This window comes from Ambystoma mexicanum, chromosome 11, assembly GCF_040938575.1.
Source record: "Ambystoma mexicanum isolate Mex_15411 chromosome 11, UKY_AmexF1_1, whole genome shotgun sequence".
Taxonomy (NCBI): Eukaryota; Metazoa; Chordata; class Amphibia; order Caudata; family Ambystomatidae; genus Ambystoma; species Ambystoma mexicanum.
In genome coordinates, this window is record NC_090934.1 from 1,320,818,127 (window position 1) to 1,320,838,282 (window position 20,156).

The following is a 20,156-nucleotide window of genomic DNA, read 5'->3' on the forward strand; positions in this document are numbered from 1 at the left end:
AGTCAAACCATTTCCAGGGGCTCTAATTCGGACCAAAGACGGCCTAGCCTTCTCCTCAGAGGGTTCAAAACATGCTGGGGTTCAAAATATGCTGTTCTAAATCCCTTACTATGTAGCCAGTCACAAGGTGACCGTACACAAAGCCATGCGACTTTTAGGGATGATGGCCTCCTGCATCTACCTAGTCCCACACGCTCGCCTGCGCCCCATGCAAGAGGGACTCGAGACAATGGTGTCAGGTGACGAGCTAGTGGTTGTCTTGGGAGCCCTTGTTCATTCTCTGCAGTGTTGGTCAAGGGAAAACCTTCTGAAGGGAAAGACCTTCACCACCCCTGCAGTAGAAGCCACTCACCACAGACACATCTCTAACAGGGTGGGAGCACTCACCCCCTTCATCAGGGGGTGCACGGCATGTGGTCCCCAGCAGTAGCAGCCAATCACTTAAACTTTTTGGAGTTACTAGCAGTGTTCAAGGGCATGAAGGCTTTCCGAACACGCCACCAGAGGAAGACTGTTCTAGTCCTCACGGACAGTACTACGGCCATGTATTTCAACAAACAAGGGGGCACTCGCTCTCTAGGGCTGTCCAAACTGTGCCAGAACATATGGAAGTGGGCTCTCAAACAGAAGATGTTCCTCCTGTCACATGTTCCAGGGGAACTCCATCTTGTGGCGGACGTACTCAGCAGAGACTTCCCTCTACCCGCAGAGCACGAGTGGCGACTGCATAAAGACATTGTACTCAACGTCTTCAGACTGGGGCTTCCCAGAGATGGACTTGTTCGCCACTCTGGAGATCGCACAATGCCCAGATTACACCTCCAGGTACACAGAAACCGCTCCAAGGGGAAAGGGGTCTGGATAACATGGTCAAGGAAATTTGTCTACGATTCTCCTGCTCAACCGGATAGTGCACAAAATGCACCAAGAGCCAGTCAGGATGATTCTGGTGGCCCCAATGTGGGCCCACCAACCTTGGTTCTCCCATCTCATGGCAATGTCATTCTCCCCTCCCAGGACGCTGCCGTGCCCGTACAACATGCCTCAAGACCAGGGAGAAACACTACATCCATGCCCTTAAACTCTCAATTTAGCAGCCTGGCTCCTGAGGTCATAAAGTTCGGGCACCTCCAACTCCCACAAAGATGTATGGATATACTTGGAGTATCAATGAAACCTAACACCAGGTATTGCTACTCCAGCACATGAAGCGCTTTGTCATCTGGTGTAATGGCAAGGGCATCAATCACGTTGAATGCACACCTAAACATTGTCCTGTATCTAACCCACCTATTCGATTCAGGTCCCGGTTTTAAAAGCTCTAAAGGTCCACTTAGCTGTGCTTTCGGCGTACACCACGTCCCAGAACAAGCTTTTGTGGTGGGGGGTGTGGCCAGCTAGCTATGCAATAGGACGTGTCCCGCGACGCCGCTCCTAAGGATCCGTTATTGATTCGATTAAACACATGCTAAATACCGTGTACGGCACCTATAAACGAAGGCAGAGACGGCGGAACGTGTGCTCCACACTGCCTGCGCATCGCAACAGGAACGGTGACTTCATTGATGCGTAAGACACTTTATTCGTGTGCGGCCGCTCCGTCAGATGACCGCACAAAATGGCGGCGAACAAAGGATCCGAGCTTGCAGACCCGAGCGTCGGCTGAGGAAGACTGTGATCGCACATAGAGGGACCAGCTGCAAGACGGGACGCGTTCGCGCCGCGGTGCCTGCCGCCCTCAAGGAATACACACATGCATGCAGTGCTTGTAGAGGAAAGGGGCTGTGAGCGGAGTCCCCCGGTGGCTACATTGTGGCAGCGGGAGCCGGCCAGGGCTCTATGAATGTCTTTGATGTGCCCGGGCGGAGTGCTGGAAGCGCCAATGCCACGAACACACAGCGGCTGGCGACGCAGACTTGAGAGGGGAATATGAGAAAGACATTGTGCTGCATTTGCGTTGCCGCACTGCCTCTGACCACAGGGGAAAAAAGCTGATGAGGCATGGCTGCATTTCTAAACGAGGAGCTGAAGAGGCTCATGTGAACAAAGAGCAGTGCTCGTCCGTGAGTAGTGTGTCGGGCAGCAGAGGGGAGAAGCTGCTTATTCACATGATCAGGAAATAATGAATGCCCATGGTGGGCAAGGGGACTTAACACTTTTATGGCCATAATACTGGTGAGGAATAGCTGGGTGCTGTGTCCCCTGGGATACTAAGATACTGCGGCACCCAAGTGCGCCGGATGCCGGCCCTGGACTGCGAATACGTGGGAGGGCACAACCCACTCTGAGTAAGGGCTACTCTACGGTAATCACCCCACGACTGGGAATACGCAGCGGCGCAAAATCGACACTGGGAAGCCGGACTGTCCCACCGGAGTTCCGGCAACCTTGAGCGCAAGACACCGGCCACAGCAGAATGGCGGCGCGAGGGATCGCTAGCAAAAGCAAGAATAAGCAAGCCACATTGGACACTTTTGCTAGAACACAACAATCTCCCGCTGCCACGACGCCCATAAGCTCTGTGACGCCAGCGGCGAGTGCGGCAACAACGGAAAACCATCACATATTAGCGGCTATCACAGAATTGAAAGACTCATGGGGGATAGCAATGTCGGACCTACGCTCTTCCTTGGAGGCTAAAATAGATGCGGTAGGCATAGAGGTCTCCCTGCTGAGACAAGATGTCAGGAGTCTCGCAGAACGGACAAGCAATCTGGAAAGTGCGGTGAAGACCAACACGGACACCAGCTCTAGCAATGCAAAAGAGATCCACATGCTCAAACAGGTAGCCAATTTGGAGTCTCGCACGGAGGAGAGAGCGAGAAGGAATAACATCCGCGTGGTGGGCCTGCCAGAGGGAGAGGATGGACGGGACCCGGCGGACTATGTTGAGAACCTACTTTTACAGGGAATCAGAGCCGAAAAACTCTCGCAAGGATTTGCAGTGCAGCGTGCACACAGAGCCCTCATGAAGAAACCGCGACCGGGGGCCCCTCCCCGTGCCATAATCGCCAAAATATTGAACTATAAAGATCGCGAAAAGATACTGGAGTACTTCCGTAAAGGTGGGACAATTGAAAGAGCTTCAAGCGCCATCACGGCGTATCCGGATTACACTATGCTGGTCCAGAGACAACGGTACAGCTACGTGGCCATCAAAAGGAGACTACGCGTAGCTGGCATTAAATATATGCTTCTGTACCCAGCTAGACTGAAGGTGGTGCACAAGAGTAAAATGTTCTCTTTTGACGCTCCGGAGGACGCAACGACATGGCTGGATTTGCAGGGTTGCCCAGAAGGAGATGCGGAAGCGGCCCGAGAGGAACACGATGAGTGACTGGGACATTGTACACACTATGTCACGGAGTAAGATGGGCACCCTAGGGGTTATTATTTAAGACCTGAGATTGATTGGTGTGGCAAAATGATGCTGACTTTCATTAGTTGCCGCCAATGTAACGTACTTGAGGGACTTGAATATAGCAGCGTGTATACACACGCAAATTGTGTAGCAATGTGTAGTTAACTTTAAGCTCCGTAGGAGCGGCAGGGCGGCAGCACCCTACCCCCGATTTATAGTTGTAGGAGTAGTAGGTTGGTCATTAGGGTGACCGCGCCCTGCGGAGCTTAAGAGTACAGGCGCGAGCCAGAAAGAGCTAGATGCGGGGGTGCCTGAGATCCAGGCATGGAGCTGGGCAATTGTTTGGGGGAGTGAAGTCGGGGAAGGGAAGGGTGGCGGGAGGGAGGGAAGGGAGTTTGGGGGAAGGGAGGCAGGGAGTTTGGGATGTATATAGTTATGGGGAGTTCAAGTGTAAATATGAGCCTTTGCAGAAGAACTAGTCAGGAATCTGTTTTGTGTGGTTGGGAGGGCTGATTGGAAGGGAGGGGAGGAACTATTGACGAGCCATGGGGGATCTTAAGATAATAACGTGGAATGTTAGAGGACTTAACAGTTATTTGAAGCGGAATACGGTCATGCTGTATTTGAGGAGGCAGAAGATAGATGTCGCACTACTACAGGAAACGCATCTGACGCAAGAGAATGTGGAGTTGGTGGGGAGAAAATGGAGAGGGATTGTGGTGGGTTCGTCATACTCTGCCTACGCTAGGGGAGTGCTTGTCTGGGTGGCGCTGCATGTTCCATTTAAGCTAATCGAGAAAGTGGTGGAGGCGGACGGGAGGATGGTCATATTGAGAGGGCTGATGGAGAATAAAGAAGTATGTATTGTGAATACGTACGCCCCAAACCAAAACACGACGGCATACTTCAGAACGTTGTGTACCAAACTCAGTGCATGTGTGGGTAGTGCGGTGATCTGGGGCGGGGATTTTAATTGTGTAATGAATCCTAGGGTAGACAGGTCGGATGATAGGATTGATAGGCCCACCCCAGCGGCTAAAGCATTGCAGACACTACTAGCGGACTTTGGCTTGGTAGACGTGTGGAGAGCAAAACGCCCTGATGAGAGACGATACTCGCACTATTCGGCTCCGCAACGACTGCATACGAGGCTTGATTATGTCTTTGCCACTCCGGACGTGGTCACAGAGAGTACCCATATAGAATATAAAGCGAGAGTCCTCTCGGATCACTTGCCCCTGGTCCTCGGATGGCAATATTGCCCCCCGAGGGCGCGGATACCGACATGGCGCCTCCGGGCAGAAGCGCTCAAAGATCCAGTCTTTAGAGAGGACATAAGGGATGAGATTATTAATTTGAGGTGAATACTGATAGTGTGAAGTCTGCAGGTACTTTATGGGAAGCTTTTAAGGTGGTGATGCGTGGGGTTGCCATAGCTAAGTCGAAGGGATTGCAGGGAGGAGTTCTAGCTGATCTGCGAAAAGCAGAGATCGAGCTGGAAAGAGTATTGGTAGGTGGCGGGGCTGATATGGAGTTAGTACTCAAATTACAGCAGCAGTGTGCGGAATACTGGGATAGGCTTTGTAACCTCAATTACAAAAAGTACATAGAGAGGCAGCATGCAGGAGGAGATAAAACGGGCCGGCTTCTAGCGTGGTTGTACAAGAGCGAAACCCCTAGACCCCCGATTCGGATTGTAACCAAAGAAGATGGCGAGACAGTAGATACCCAAGAAGGTGTAAACAGGGAATTTGCGGAATATTACAAGGTGCTGTATGAGGATGTAGAGGGAGGTAGCCGAGAGGAGATAAATGAAACGCTAGAAGATATAGGTCTGCCCAAGATAAGTGAAGAAGAGAGGGAAATGCTGGATACTTTGGAGGAACAAAGAGGTTGTGAGGCAGTTACCTACTAGCAAAACTCCAGGAGCAGACGGGTTCCCTAGCGAATTTTATGAAGTATATGTGGTGGAAGTCATAATACCGCTCCCCAAGTCCAATAAACCAGACACAGTTGTGGCTCCTACAGGCCCTTGTCGATGCTGAACCAGGATAGTAAGATGCTGACTGCTGTCCTGGCAAACAGAATGCGGAGAGTAATTGGCAAATTAATTCACCCAGATCAAACGGGCTATGTCCCGAGCAGGAACAGAACTCTCAACCATAGGCGACTCCATCGAGTGGTCGAATGGGGGTGCAGCAGTGAAGGCGAAATGGCGATTGTGTCATTAGACGCAGTTAAAGCGTTCGACTCGGTTAAGTGGCCATGGTTGTTGGCGGCCCTAGGAGAATATGGAGTAGGGCCATGTTATATTAAATGGGCTAAAATGCTATACAGTGAGCCGTTGGCCAGAGTTCGAACTGGTTCAGTGATATCTGAGAGATGGCAGCTTAGCAGAGGTACTAGGCAGGGGTGCCCCTGGTCCCCGATGCTTTACATTTTAGCCCTGGAGCCCTTAGCAATATACCTCAGGCAACAATATGACCCGATAGGTATTGAGGTAGGAGGGGAGCGACACTTAATATCCTTGTATGCATATGATTTGTTAACATATCTGAAATACCCGGAAGAAAATCTCCAATACATTTTGTAAGTGTTGGAGAGGTATGCCAGGCTGTCCGGCATAGCGGTGAACCCCCAGAAATCTAGCATATTCCCGCTGGGTGGCTATGTGGGACTCTCCGCAGAAAGATTGCCGGTGCTACAGATACCGTGGGCAGTGAGCTCCTTCCGCTAACTTGGGATAGACGTGTATCACACGGCAGAGGAGGAACATAAGTGTAATACTGAAATAGCCATTGTGAAAATTGGGAAATGCATGAGGTTTTGGTAGAAGTTGCCCCTAGCGATGATGGGACAAAGTGCAATGCTTAAAATGGTGGTTCTACCTAGGCTTTTACATTATTTTAGCAATATAGCATATATGATACCGAATAAGTTTATGTGCAGGGACTTCTTGTGGTATGGTACCCGGAATAGAGTGGCATTATGGAAGTTACAGAACTGCTACGAAAAAGGCGGTATTAAACTGCCAAATTTTGAGGCTTACTATGTAGCAGCTCAACTGCAATATGTGGCTAAGTGGCTCTCTGATGAAGAGACCCCTGAACATAGGTTGTTTGGGCGGAACTGTACTCCTTTTTACTTGCGAGAAATGATCTGGTTGGTTGGCTCAGAAATGAGGGAGCGCCCTGGAATGATGTTGGGGTGGAATATGTGGCGTCGAGCTTGCAGGATGATGGGGGACCCTTTTCCATGTGCCCCGCAGATGCCGTTGGTTGCACTGGCAAAGGGAGATAAGCAGTTGAGGGTAATTATTAGGACCTACTGGGAATCAGTGGGATTGGTTACATTGGGGGACATTTGGCAAGATGGGACTATTGCAGATTTTGAAGGACTTGGGGAAGTAGCGGGATTAGGCCAATATGTCACATATCATGGAATAGTGCAGAAGATTCGAAGCATGTGGCCTGAAACTATTTTGACTGAGGAACCAGATGCTACTGTTGGGACAATATATGATATATCGGAGGGTGGGCATGAGATCTCTAGATTGTATGAGATGTTGATGACTAAGGTCGGGAAGGAATTGGTACATTTGAGATTCGAATGGGAAACGGAAATGGGAGTCCCGATGGAAGATGGGATATGGGAACCTGCTTCACAAGAAGGCGTCGAGGAATGCCAGGTTCAAACAAATACAGCTATATATAACGCACTGGGCATACATGACCCCTCAGAGAATATCAAAGTTCCGAAATGTTGGGCGCCAGGCGTGTCCTAAGTGTGATGAGAACGCCGACATGATACACATGTTTTGGTCGTGCTCGTTAATTGAATGCTTCTGGGGCGAAGTGGCACAAAAGCTAGCGGGGAAGGGGGTCACGCTCGCAATAGACACGGCCTGGGCTTGCTTGCTGGGGAGGTATCCCAGATCACGGAAACTTAAACATGTTGGGAAATTGAAAGATTTGGCATATGTGCTTGCGAAATGGAGGTTCGCTATGGGATGGAAGAAGTGCCATAAGCCACGAGTGGAGGTATGGTGGAAAGACCTACAGAAATGGGCAGAGGCTGAAACAATGGTATGGCAAGATACTAGTAGCACGGGTGGGGAAGAAGAAATAGGCTCCCTCATGGCATAGAAATTATTGATAGCTGAAATGTTTGGAGTAGTATTGGATCCAACAGAATCCGAGGGCAGCGAAACCCTGCCACGCGAAGCAGATATTGGATGCGAAGAACAAGCAGGCTCATAAAGGGGGGTGGGATCGGGAGTCCAGTGTCTATATTTTAAACGTGCTTAATTGAATTGTCACAAATTGCACTGCAAGTTTGGTTTGTAGTGTTGTTTGGTTTGTAGTGTTTGGTTTAAATAAAATAATAAAAATTAATTTTAAAAAAAAAGGTTTTGTGGTGGAAGATTCCAGTAATTAAAGCATTTATGGAAGGGGTAAAAAGGATTCATCCCGCTATTTCCAACCCAGGACACTGGTGGGACCTGAATGTTCTTACCAGACTAATGGGGCCTCCCCTTGAACCACTGCACAAGGCTAGCCTTAATGCACTCGCCTACAAGACTGCCTTCCTTGTGGCAATCACCTCTATAAGTTGAGTTGGTGAACTGCAGGCCCTTTCAGTGCAGCACCCATCCGTCAAGATTCACAAGGATAAGGTGGTTTTGCGCACACACACACACACACACACCCCCTTGCTTTGCGCCCACATTTATTTCAATGTTCCATGTAAACCAATCCATAGAACTACCCACCTTTTTCCAGGACCCCACTAATGTGGCAGAAAGAAGCCTCCACACACTAGATGTGAGGAGAGCGGCTATCTATTATTTAGAAAAGACAAAGCCGCTAAGAAAAACAATTTTTCAGTGGTAGCTGGTAGAGAAGGGGACACTGTCTCTAAATCGGCTATTTCAAAGTGGATCATAAACTGCATCACACTGTTACTCTTGCCAAGAGATCTGCCCTTCACGCCTAGAGCACACTCTACTCGGGGCACAGAGGCAACCATAGCATTCATTGCAAATGTTCCTCTTGAGTACATTTGCAAAGCAGCAACCTGGAGTTTTGTACACGCCTTTACACAACACTACTGCCTAGATGCACTCTAGGTTTGATTCTCAGGTGGGACAAGCGGTGCTAAGACATCTCTTTGCTACTGTTCCTTCACACATCCCACCACCCTCTCTGGGTACTGCTCGCTAGTCTATGCACAGCATATGATTCTAAGCAGATCCACAATCATCAGAAGACATGCATTACTCACCGTAATAGCAATTCTGATGATTGAATCTGCTTAGATTCACATGCACCCACCCTTCCTTCCCTTGTGGAGTAGAAGGAACATAGACATCTTGCACCTTCTCTCTTCTGTACTCGCTCACGCTGACTATCTCACGGCAGAAAAAACACAACCAGAGGGACCTCTATGTGTGAGGGATTTTGGGTACACTACACGTCACGTTAGGGATAGTGTTGCAGTCACGCCCATGTTGACGTCCCCTTTCGATATTTAAAAGCAAGATGCAATACTCCACGATTGCCACTAGATGTCGGACTAAATGCACAGCATGCAATGATCAAAAATGTTATTACGGTGAGTAATGCATGTCATAGTATAACTAAGTGTGTAACTGTTCTAGTTGGATACCTGTATTTACTAATTTCATTGTACAGCTCTACAGCTCACATTACCCCTCTTAAGCTGAGCCTGGCTGCTCAGTCACACTACCAACTTGTGTAGCGCTGGCTTTGTTGGGGAGAATTCTCATTTCTGTGCTAATTCCCTTCAAACTTCGAGACCCTCAGCTCTTTTGCTGGACTTTGGGACTTTTGATTTTTATCCTGTAGTGGGTGAGAGCTTTTTTTCACTCATGCATTTTTGATCTGATTTGGACTCTTGTTTCTTTAGTTTTGAAGTCTGACAAACTCCATAGGCCACGCCTTTTGTATTGTGACACACAGCACCCTCCGTGCAGTGTCACAGATAAGTCCTTTGGATTGCTCATAAGGTTTAAATACCTTCTCTTGGGTAAACTACTGTTCCCAAGAGTAGTAAAGTGAAATTGACTTTACTTGTTTTTCCTATGTTGGTCCAGTACACCCCATCTTATGTGGAAGTACTGGAGGGTTACTTAGTTGCCCCTTTTCCTATTTACTCATGTGACTTTTTTATGTTACCCTCACTACTTTTAATGGCTGGTGGTAGTGGTTTAATTTTCCTACCAGTGTGTTTTTACGACCGGCTGAATCCTCGGCTGCAGTATTGAACCCATGGGTGCCCATTTTGTCAAAAAGGCCCAGGTCGTTTTTTTTTTTTTTTTGTGCATTTATTGCTTGTGGGGTCTTTCTTGGGTTTTACTCTGCGCCCCAAAGCAGGTTTAGCCCTTTTGTTCTTTTTACCTTTGGGGGGCATCACTGCTGAAGCCTGCCTCTGGTCCCATTGAGTCTGGCAGGGCAGGAAGCGAGGTAGGTGCCAGAATCTTACCTGAATGCACCCAAAGGTGATTGGCTGGCTATCCTTGGAGGACAGCCACCCTGCTGTGAGTGACAGCTAGGCTGTGCCTGAATGGGAGAAACATGCATAAAAGACGCAGTCTCTTGAACAGACCACTGGACGAGACATCGGAAGATAGAAACTAGAAGAGAAGCTTGCTGCACCCTCCTGGACTGTTGGTTTGCCCGGTGAAGCCCTGCTGCAGTGCTGAAGCTCCGAATTTCGTATCGACAAGAGGAGCCCGAAAAGGACGACTTCTTCCCTTGGGTTGGTGTGACCAACTGACCCCAAGACTAACTTTGCTCGAACCCCTCTCCCTGCTGGCTGTACTTCGTTGCTGCTGCTGGAACTGAGTGCCAGGGGTCAGGAACACCAGAAACGAGTGCATCGTCTTTAAGCCGGACCAGAGAGCCAGGAAAATCCTGAGGACCCTCAACAGAGTGCTGGACCCCAGAAGCAAGTCCCAAGAACCGCAATGATGCTATTTACCGGTAGCTGAAACCGTGAAGTGCTGCCGATTTGGAAAGAGCACATTGCCGCTTTCAAACTGCAGTGCAGGAGTCTTCCAGACGTCCTCCCTCTTGTCCCCACTGAGACCCAGGAACCCGGGACTGCAGGACTGCAACCGGAACAGAAGCCATCTGGATCATCTTCAAACCTAAGGTACTGTTTTGACTAAAGGTGTACTTATTGGTCTATAGCTTGTTTGTCTCACTGGAGAGTTGCAGTAGCTGCTTTTTCTGCAGAGTTGCTTGCAGCTTTGCCCTTCACAGGCCTTACAGCTTGTGGCCAAACAGTGATTCTTTTACTACAAACTCTCTAAATAACATTGTGCAAGACCTTTGTGCTATCTGAAGAAGTGTCTCCGCTCCCTAAACTTTGGCTGTCCTGGCTCCCTGCAGACTCTTCTGACCCATTGACTTTGGTTTTAACTGTCCCTCATAGTTTAAATTGTATTGCTGGGAGAGGTCTAACCTAGACCTCATTGGGGGATTGCAAAGTACTTGCCTGTTTTCCTTCCCTAAACTTTTCCTTTTCCACAACCTCAGTATTGCTTTAAGTGTTAACATTGATATGTCCAGTGTCCTAGTAATTGATGTCACCTCAGGGTGTACGAAGTGTTGTGTGTGTGTGTGACATCCCAAAACGGTATCTACTTAACTTAAATCTGAGGAAGTGTTATGAGGTGTATGTTTATTGTTGCATATTGCCCTTTCTAAAGGCTTATTTAAAAACGGAATGTTAGATAAATTAATAATTATTTTACTAGAAAACCTTTAGTGGAAGTGTTATTTGCATATGTGTAACTGAATCTTTCTGTTGCATCGCTACAGCTCATTTACTCCTCTTGAGATTAGTCTGGCTGCTCAGTCACTGTACCAACTTGTGTAGTACAGACCTATACCAATAGGTGGGTTACCTATTACCAAGAGGACAAGGCTGGAGTAGTCTCCCACAGGGTTACTACATTCAATCTTGCCTTACAGGCCTATATTAAAAGGTGGGTTACCCAATACCAAGAGAAGTCTTGTGTAGTCCCACACCAGTTGGACTGCACTAATTTTTACCTAGCAGAGACTAACACTTGCATGTGGAGGTAGCAACTCCATAGACTGATGGGATGCTTGCAAAAAATGTAGTCTTCTGAGCCTTTCCTAAAGTCAGATGGTCATCAAACTGCCTGACAAGTACTCGGAAGCAATTCCAAAACTAGCTGCCTTAACAGCTAAAGTTCTGCCCCTCAGATCACCTTCACTTAATTTGCAGGGAGAACCACAAAGTGGCATGAGTTGAATAAATGCAACTGTCTGGTGGGTGCACATATGTACATCTAGTCCATTTTACTTTTTGACCTTTTTCCAATGTATAGGCAGGCTGTTTTAAATAAGAACCTGCTGGCCACAGTGAGCCATTGCAGACTCATATATTCAGGTGTAATATGATCGCTTAGTTAAAGCAAAGGCGGGCAGCTGTGTGCTGCATCAACTACACCCTGAATAGGGATGTCTTTGTCATCCAGGCTTTTGCAATGATTATTACTTAAGATTACCAGATATTGACTAGAACACCTCGATGTGGGAACGAAAACTGAGAATATACATTCACTTCCTCCTAAAGACACTGCTTCTTTTAGGTGCTTTTTGGTGTTAAATTCTCATCTAGCTTCATTCCCAGGTTCCAAACTTACTTGACTGGGGAGGGGTGTATTCCCAGAGAGCGGAGCTAGAAGGCATTGTTGTAGATCTCATGATGTCTGGGTTTTGTAGGGTTCAACTTGGGCCTGCTGCTGTCCATCCAGCAGCAGACATCTATCACACGCTAAAGTGGGTGACGGCCTGCTCTGGATCAGCATCAGTAAAATCTGATTTGTGTCCACGTTTGTATTGAACTCTGATCCTTGTATCAATTCTAACATAGAAATTGCAGAAGAAAGGCGCTCTTCCCTGTTGCACTAATGTTGTGAAGGCCATCCAGAATAGCATCTCCGGTTGCCCGCAGCATGTTTTTTTTTCAGTTTAATGCCCTTCACATCATTGATAACTGGCACCATTCACAGATATTGGAAGCTGCACTAATCAAGTCACCCAAAACCCTCAAAAAATGCCTTTGATACTGATATGAAAAGTGTAAAATTGCTCGATCGACATTGTTTTACATATTTTTGTTTTCTTTTGTTACTGATCTAGTTCGCAAAAGACGAGTTGAAAAAGACCATTACTAAGTCTTGGTGAAGCCCGCTGAACATCATTGGAAGTTTTCAAAGATCAAGGAATAGCTGCTTAGCGTGGGCTTCGGAGAACTCTGGCTTCGGAGAACTCAGACTTCCTTTACATGGGTAGAAGGGAAAAGACTGGAAACTACAATCCCATTGGGATTATTAAAGAATATTATAATTCCATTTATTTTTTGTTTTCATATTTTTTTTTTTTTTACAAGATCTTTCCAACCGCATAAAACTTCACAGGATGGTGTCAAATTTCCATTGCAAGATTTTCCGCTCTGCATTAGTCCAGCCATCCATAAATTCTTCTTTCAAAGTTGTTTGATTGGAGATAACTTCATTGATATTGGGCGCACTATTGAATAAAATTATTTGAAAGACACTTTGCGCTAGATAACTAAAAGGGATCTTTTGGTGCAATTTGTAAATATTTCTATACATCAGTGCACTCAGCTTTTTTTAATTTTAGTTTTCAAAGAGGAACGAATGTACTGATCAAGACTACAGATTTTTCTTTTTGCATTGCCAGGTGCAATTTCCATCCTTTGAACCCATTCTTAAAGGGGAAACCACATAAACAGTGCCATAGGCCAGATCAAAAATGAGGACTCGCGTGAACACATCTGTATTAGATTCTCATCGTGTGGCCATTTGTGTCTAACGCAGTTCCATTTCCATTTAGAAAATAAGATTATTTTTTTTAAGGAATACAAATTAAAGTTTTTAATCTGATGAGGAATGTATAGCTTGTGATAAATTAAGTTGCTTGCAAGCCACCTTGAAAGTGGCCTACTAGTGTTTAAATGAGGCCAGCTCCTTTAATCATGTAACTAATACTTTGATTATAAAAGTGAACCAGATTGGCTGTTGCAGCCCAAGCTTTCTCAGATATGACCAATAATGCTGCAGGGTGGGCACCATGCCATGAGAATAAGGTTTAATTTGTGCTTGAATAATCCTTCTCCCTCATGTTTGGGGCACAGCTAGACTAGGGTGTCTGTCACTTGCTGCTCTTGGGGCTCAACTACTGTTTTCCAGATGTTGGCTCTTTGGTTTGCCTTGGTTTGATTGCTTTAACAATTAGTTGCACTTGCTACAACACTAATGAACCCATCGGTCATTAAAATCAATGATTTAAAAATCAGTTTCTTAAACAAATGCTGGTATGACAATGTTGTCTGATGTCTGGAAGGCCACAAAAGTGGCAGTGTGTAGGCACCTACCACTGAATGTGTTACAGTATTTTGATGGGTGGAAGTGTGACGCAGATCTTTCACATACTTTGCTGCAACCCTTCTGTACAATCAAGGCATGTGTGCAATTTGTTCAGCAACTTGCTGTGTGATTTCAGTATCGTCACAGTCAATTTAATAAGACCAGTATATGTTCAAGTAGCTCTCCCCACAGAATTGCTTGTGTTCATCAACCTGTTTTGTTCTAGGATTCTCTCTTATCTGGGCTGTGCATTTTGGAACAAAGCTAGAAGTAAATGTGTAAATGAGACTTGCAAAAATACATTACATACATAGAACTTAATCAAAGCATCCTATTTAATTGTCCAGGAAACTGAACATAGTCATTGCAAAAGTACCTTTAGTCTGTACTTTTTAAAAATCCTTAGTACATTCAAATGTTTCTTCCATAATTGTATCTTTTTTAATGTAAGCTAAATGTATTTGTTAAAACGTTGCATATAAACATGATCTGAGATCATGCTAGCATTGTAAATGTATGTATCTGGGTGCCAAATAATGAGCAACCATAAAACACATCCTAGTCTTAAGAGTCATTCCAGGGTAACATTCAGTGATGTCTTAACAGATGTACACTTTGTGTACTTTTATGTACAGAAAGATAAATGTCATTATTGGTCTGTGATTTAATACATGGGTGTTGAAAAAGGGGTTGTTTGGTATTTTATTTTTTATTCTATAGATTTTTTTTTTTTTTAGCTTTCTGAATTCTTAAACCTTTTAAATTGTAAACTTTTTTTTTTTATTTCAATATCATAAAAAGGAAACTGCAGGGAATCTGCACAAAACCAAAGATTTTCCACATTATATAAGTCTTGCAATTGTCAGGAATGCAATTTTATTTTTCCACTAAAATCTTCATATTCACTTTGTTAAAAATGTTTTATATTTTTCAGGCTGTCAAACTATTTTTAAATGTGGGGTTCTTCAGTTTGTGTACTGCACTGGGTTGAAGAGAATAAAATCTAATGAAGTTAATTGGTTTTTCATGATATTTTGCCAATATGCTTTGTTTGAAGTGCAATAAGATTCCATAAACTGTTTGTAATATTGTTTGCATACTTTGCTTTGACCAGCAGATCTATCACAAATGATTTAGTTATGCCATGTTGGGCCCTATTTGGGGGGAGGGTGGGGATCATTGTACACTGGAATTTGATGTGGACTGAACAGAATGATTTTTCCACTTATTCTTCTGCAGTTTCCATACTATGTGTTATTGGTCGAATCAATCAGCTTCAAAGTCAAATTGACTTGGAAGTGGATTGATTCAACCTAGAACAGGCACAATGACTTGTAAGCGTATATTTTTCAACTCTTTGTGAAAATATGTGGTGAAGAGAAACCAGGCTATATTTATAGGTGACAATGTACCCATTTCCCCCCTAGATTTTCAAAATTACTTTTAAACATGTGTTCAATCACAGGACAAACTAATTCTAGCCTAGCGGCCCTGGCGACCACTTCTGACTTGCAGTATGTGATACAAACGTTTTACTTGGCAAGACCTTAACTGTCACTCCAACATGTCTGGGAGTCATAAATAAAAAGTTGGTAGTCAAATTATAAAGTCCCCCTGTAAATGGTATTATCACTTGAATAATGGGTGTTCGTACCATTTTGTTTTATGTTTTCAACTACAGAAGACTAAATGGCTTAGACAGCTACGTAACCAATGTTTGTTCATTTGGTTTTGTCTGCAAAACCATGGTGAGAATTTTTGGACTGTCGAAATTTGTAGCTATGATTTTGTTTTATTTAAGTGAACGTTTAAGAACAAAAAAACTGTCAAAAATTCCTTTGCCTCCACAGTATTTTTAAGTATTATCTGGTCTAAATATTTATAAAATAAATTAGACTGATTTTGAACCCTGGCAATTTGGAAAAGGTTTAAAAAATTACGATTTCTGAAGTTAAAAATGTGTTAACTGTTGCTTTGGCTTGGGTGTTGGGAGTGGGGGGTCAATTGAAGTCTTAATAATCTGCACCTTAGTGATGTTAAAATTGATATAAATAAGGCCTGTGGCCCCGCCGGACAATAATGACCCTTACGCAATCAGAGATTACTTTTTTTGTGAAAAATGTCGTAACTTTTTGGAAAATACCCTTTTGTTATTCAACTTGTAATCCAAATATGCAAGTCATATTTGCTTGTCCATGGATGTGTTTATAAAGCATTCCATTGCAGAAAGCCTGTGAGGGCATACCTGGTTTCCGTTTCTGACATCTTGTCCTGTGGCCTGAAACCTTATTTGCTTGAATACATTTGTTGGAAAGCTGTCTCTCTACTCACTAGGCTTCAAGAAATTGTAAGTTGCAAACTTCAGTTAGTTTGAGTTTCTGTTAAAGAAACATGAGTGAACTAATGTGAGTGTATAGATTATCAGCACTATATGCTGTAAAAACTTTAGAGCAAATAAAGTATTTTAAATATCCAGCGATTTCAATTCATTGAATGTGTGACAAATGTAGATTGAAGTGATGGTAACAGTAGGTAGTGAACATACAGCTTTGTATTTTGTATATTTTGTTTTGCAGCTGCATTGCAGTACAGTATGTGTGTGAGTAACAAACCAAACAGCATTTTAAAACCTAATTTGCTCCTAAGTTCAGACACTGATCTTTACCACATGTAGAAGAATGTTTTCTATAAATTAATTGGGAGAACACAATTCAGATTTATACATTTTATGACCTGTAGCTTTGGGTAAAGGCTGAGAGGGGGCCCCCAATGTTCATCGCATGCACTAAATGTTGTTGGACAAAAGATTTAGGAGATGGTGATACAATGCTGGTGTGACTTTTAGGCATTTTCCAAAAGTCTCATAAAATGCTTTGAATCTTAAAAAAAAAATGTAGAATTTGCAAACACTTTGTGCTGTAAAGTCTTGATTCTATTAAGGACATGGAGGTCAGCACTATGCTTTTATTCCTTTTAATTAACATTAAGAAATTCTAGCAGTAACTCTTTAGGAAATCTTCCTCAAAAGATGTAAGACTATGGTACCCACCATACCTGCAGAGAAAAGGAGTCCTTTTCATAAAATGTCTCAACATCAACTACCAATGTCCCGCTAGAAGGCCATGCAAAGTCAATCCACAATTTCTTACAGTAATGTTTCTTTGGCATTGCAGCCACAACATCAAGAACTGGCAAGTGATCTTAAACGACCACCTGAAAATAAACTCTTCTCTCATATGTAGACTCGGAACCTGGGTTGGAACATATGATTGTCAAGCTCCAAGAAAGACCTCATTATCCATCTAAAAGCTTTTGTTGTAGCCTACGCGCCAGCACAATATATCTGCTCTGAGTAATCTGTAGCCACTCTACGCATGACTAATGCTATCTGCAAGCTTTTGCTAATCAAAAGGCCCTCCCCGGTCTTGCTACTGGGGCTATACTGCTGGTTCTATGAACCTTTGCTGTAAATTATTCACTGAATTTTGCACTTTATTTTGTGGCAAAATTAGGTGGGGGACCTCCTGCACCCTCCCCTTCCTATCCTCACCACCATATATACCTTACCCCCAGTTAACATATGCATTTTGCCGCAAAATAAATAGCGAAAATGCATGTGGTAAAAGGGTGCTAGGCCAAAATGATCACTCTTTTAATAGACCCAAGACTTTCTGCACCAAGGGTTTCTGAAAATCTCTATTCTATCAAGACCAGAGGAGCATTATACTTGTTCAAAGCTTACTTACCACTACCAAGGCTGGTTGAGAAGCAAGCTTAAGGTAGTTGTCCTTAAAGGCGATACTCCCCAACAAGTCTGCAGTCTCCATGATGATCTCTATATGGTCTAAAACCTCTAACGCCTTGGGAGCCGTACATCTTTGGCTGAATGCACTCCAAAGAGGTTAGTATTCCCGCTTGTTCCAATACCCAGCTGACTCATCTTGACAAAATTGGACAGAAAATTGCCCCTGTGTCCTATGTAATGCAATCATTACTTGCACCGATGTCCCAGCTTTGAAGAGCAACCGAAAGTACCCCGTAAACTTTGACTCAACAAGCCAGGCAAAGTTGATCTGTATAACTTGGGTAGGAAATAACCCTTGAATTGCATTTGGACCTTATAGGTGCATGCATCTTACCACATCTGAGTAAAAGACTGCCTGTCATGTCCATTGCATGCACATCTAATACCCTCCTGCAGGAGATAAAGCATAGGAGAATGGTCAGGTTACAAGAGCTCCATGCAGGACATTTTTAACCTCCCAAGATTGCTACATCCTAGGTATCATATAAACATCAGCGGACTTGGTAGCAGGGTCATAGGACGGGTGGGGATATGTAGACCTTTGAGCAGCGTACACATGAAGGGATGATCTTTTCCACTGGAGAGCCTTTCAGAAGAACATGGCTTGCCAAAAATCAGTCAGATGTACTGAAAAGATCTATCTGCACCCTTCTGCAGATACCTGCAATGCCAGACTGACAAGGAGGCCCGATAGGATCTTGAAGTACTGGGTGGCAAAGTTTATGAAATTAGTTTAAGCTTTCTGTAGAAGTCTCGGAACCATTCAATGAGCCCACACATTATCCTGGCCACCAACACCATCCTGCCTGACATCCCCAGTGGGTGAGGTTTGCCCAGGATCAGTCAGGAGAAGGTTCAGAGGAAGTGTGATGGGGAAAATCAAGCTTGCAACGTCCAGGGTGGTGGGGTCAGCATCACTAATTCTGCCCTAAGGAAACCCAAGGTAAGGCATAATGAGTTCCCAGAACCCCTGGCTGTAGAAAGGCATCCAAGGCTGCCGCCATTGGATCCAGCCTCCAACTGAAGAAGGTAACCATCTGAGTGCTGAGCCAAGAGGCAAATAGGGCACATAGATTTTTTTGAATTTGCAAAAACAAAAATCCCCAGGTCTGCCAGATACCGGGAATTCCAATATTCCATTTAATTAACCAACCTGGAAGACATTCTGCTCTGATTGCATTTTGCCTTTCTAGGCAATACTTCCAGAAGGCCTTCACTATATAGGGGTGGAGTCTGGACCCTGTCTCCCCCTCATCCTCCACCCCGTTGATCTAATGAAAGGTTCTGTTTTCAACAACTTTTATTTTTTTAGTCTATTCTTTGTGTACTTTTGGTTGACATGAATTCAACAAATGTTTTTAATGGTGTCGTTTCCACTCGTCCCATGCACCCAAGCCCACACCACCACACCCTCACCCCTCTAGCCTCCTCACATGCATAGGTAATTGCATGGTCAAAGTGTAGACTTTCAGCAGACAACCTAGCAGTTGCCCATCTTCAGGACCGTGTAGCAGCTCACTTTGTGTCGGGCAAGTGTGCAGATAGCAAAAGAACCAGATGTAATATATATGCAACAGTTCTTCTTTAGACCCAAGAATAGTACTGCCCTTCCAAGCTTCCGTATGTTGGAGCCACCAATTAACCTCTAGCGTGGATGGGGGCACCACCTGGGAATAAAACTCTGTCCGGCAGTTATGAGAGAAATTCTTTGTTGGGCCTGATAATGCAGAGGGACTACACATATGGCATGCATTGTGACTGATGGGAGCCATTTCTCCTTGCTAGAATCTGGGAGATGCCTGGCACCTGTCCAGGTTTTTCACCTCCCCTATTGTGCACTTTTTCTACCAGCAGGCAAAGTACTGCAAAATGTTTATAGTGAATCCAAGGAATTTAATCTCTGGGGCCAGTTTAAGGAATCGCTCTGGAGAATATCCGTTGCCATCCAGATGTGCTATAGCAAGAGCAAGTAGTCTTGCGACATGGGGATGTCTTGCGACATGGGGATCTAGGTAGAAAATGAGCCGGATACCTTTCTCACAGGGACACCACTACAGTTTTCATGACCTTTGTGTAAAGCACCATGGCACTGAAGAGCATTAGAAGTGCATGCTTGCAAATACCCAGCAGTGTCCTGCACAACAGAATAGGCGAGATCTCATGTGTGGACCAAAGATGGGGATGGATGGATGGGCAAGTGCCCCTTCAGTCCAGATTGGCAAACTAACATACCTTCAGGAGTATGTCTTGGGAGTATGTGGATGCCCTCATCTTGAAATGTGGTAGGCCATCGACTCGTTGAGATCTTAAGTGATCTCCCATGGCAGTGTCTCTGATTTGGAGATGGTCCTCTTATCCAAAGTAGTTTTCGGTTATTGTAATTTGATAGTTTAATAGTGAAGAGCCTAGGCACCTTAATAGTAAAGAGCCTGGGGACCTCTCTATTATCCAATTTGTAAGTGCCTCTTGATTCGCCAAGAGGGTCTTTCTTTGGGCTATGTCTGAATAATACCTTGACATCAAGAGTAAATAGTTTGTCT

General features: G+C 44.7%; 1 protein-coding gene across 2 annotated transcripts in view; it reads left to right on the top strand.

Moving 5' to 3' along the window:
- The window catches only part of LOC138504373 (tropomodulin-3-like), a 419,121-nt gene extending 402,835 nt beyond the window's left edge, over positions 1-16,286 (top strand). For both annotated transcript variants that reach the window (XM_069624833.1, XM_069624832.1), the window contains exon 10: positions 12,562-16,286. In XM_069624833.1, the coding sequence (XP_069480934.1) occupies positions 12,562-12,596 (35 nt within the window). In that variant the 3' untranslated portion in view covers positions 12,597-16,286. The remainder of the gene's footprint in view (positions 1-12,561) is intronic.
- Positions 16,287-20,156: the final 3,870 nt, after the last annotated feature.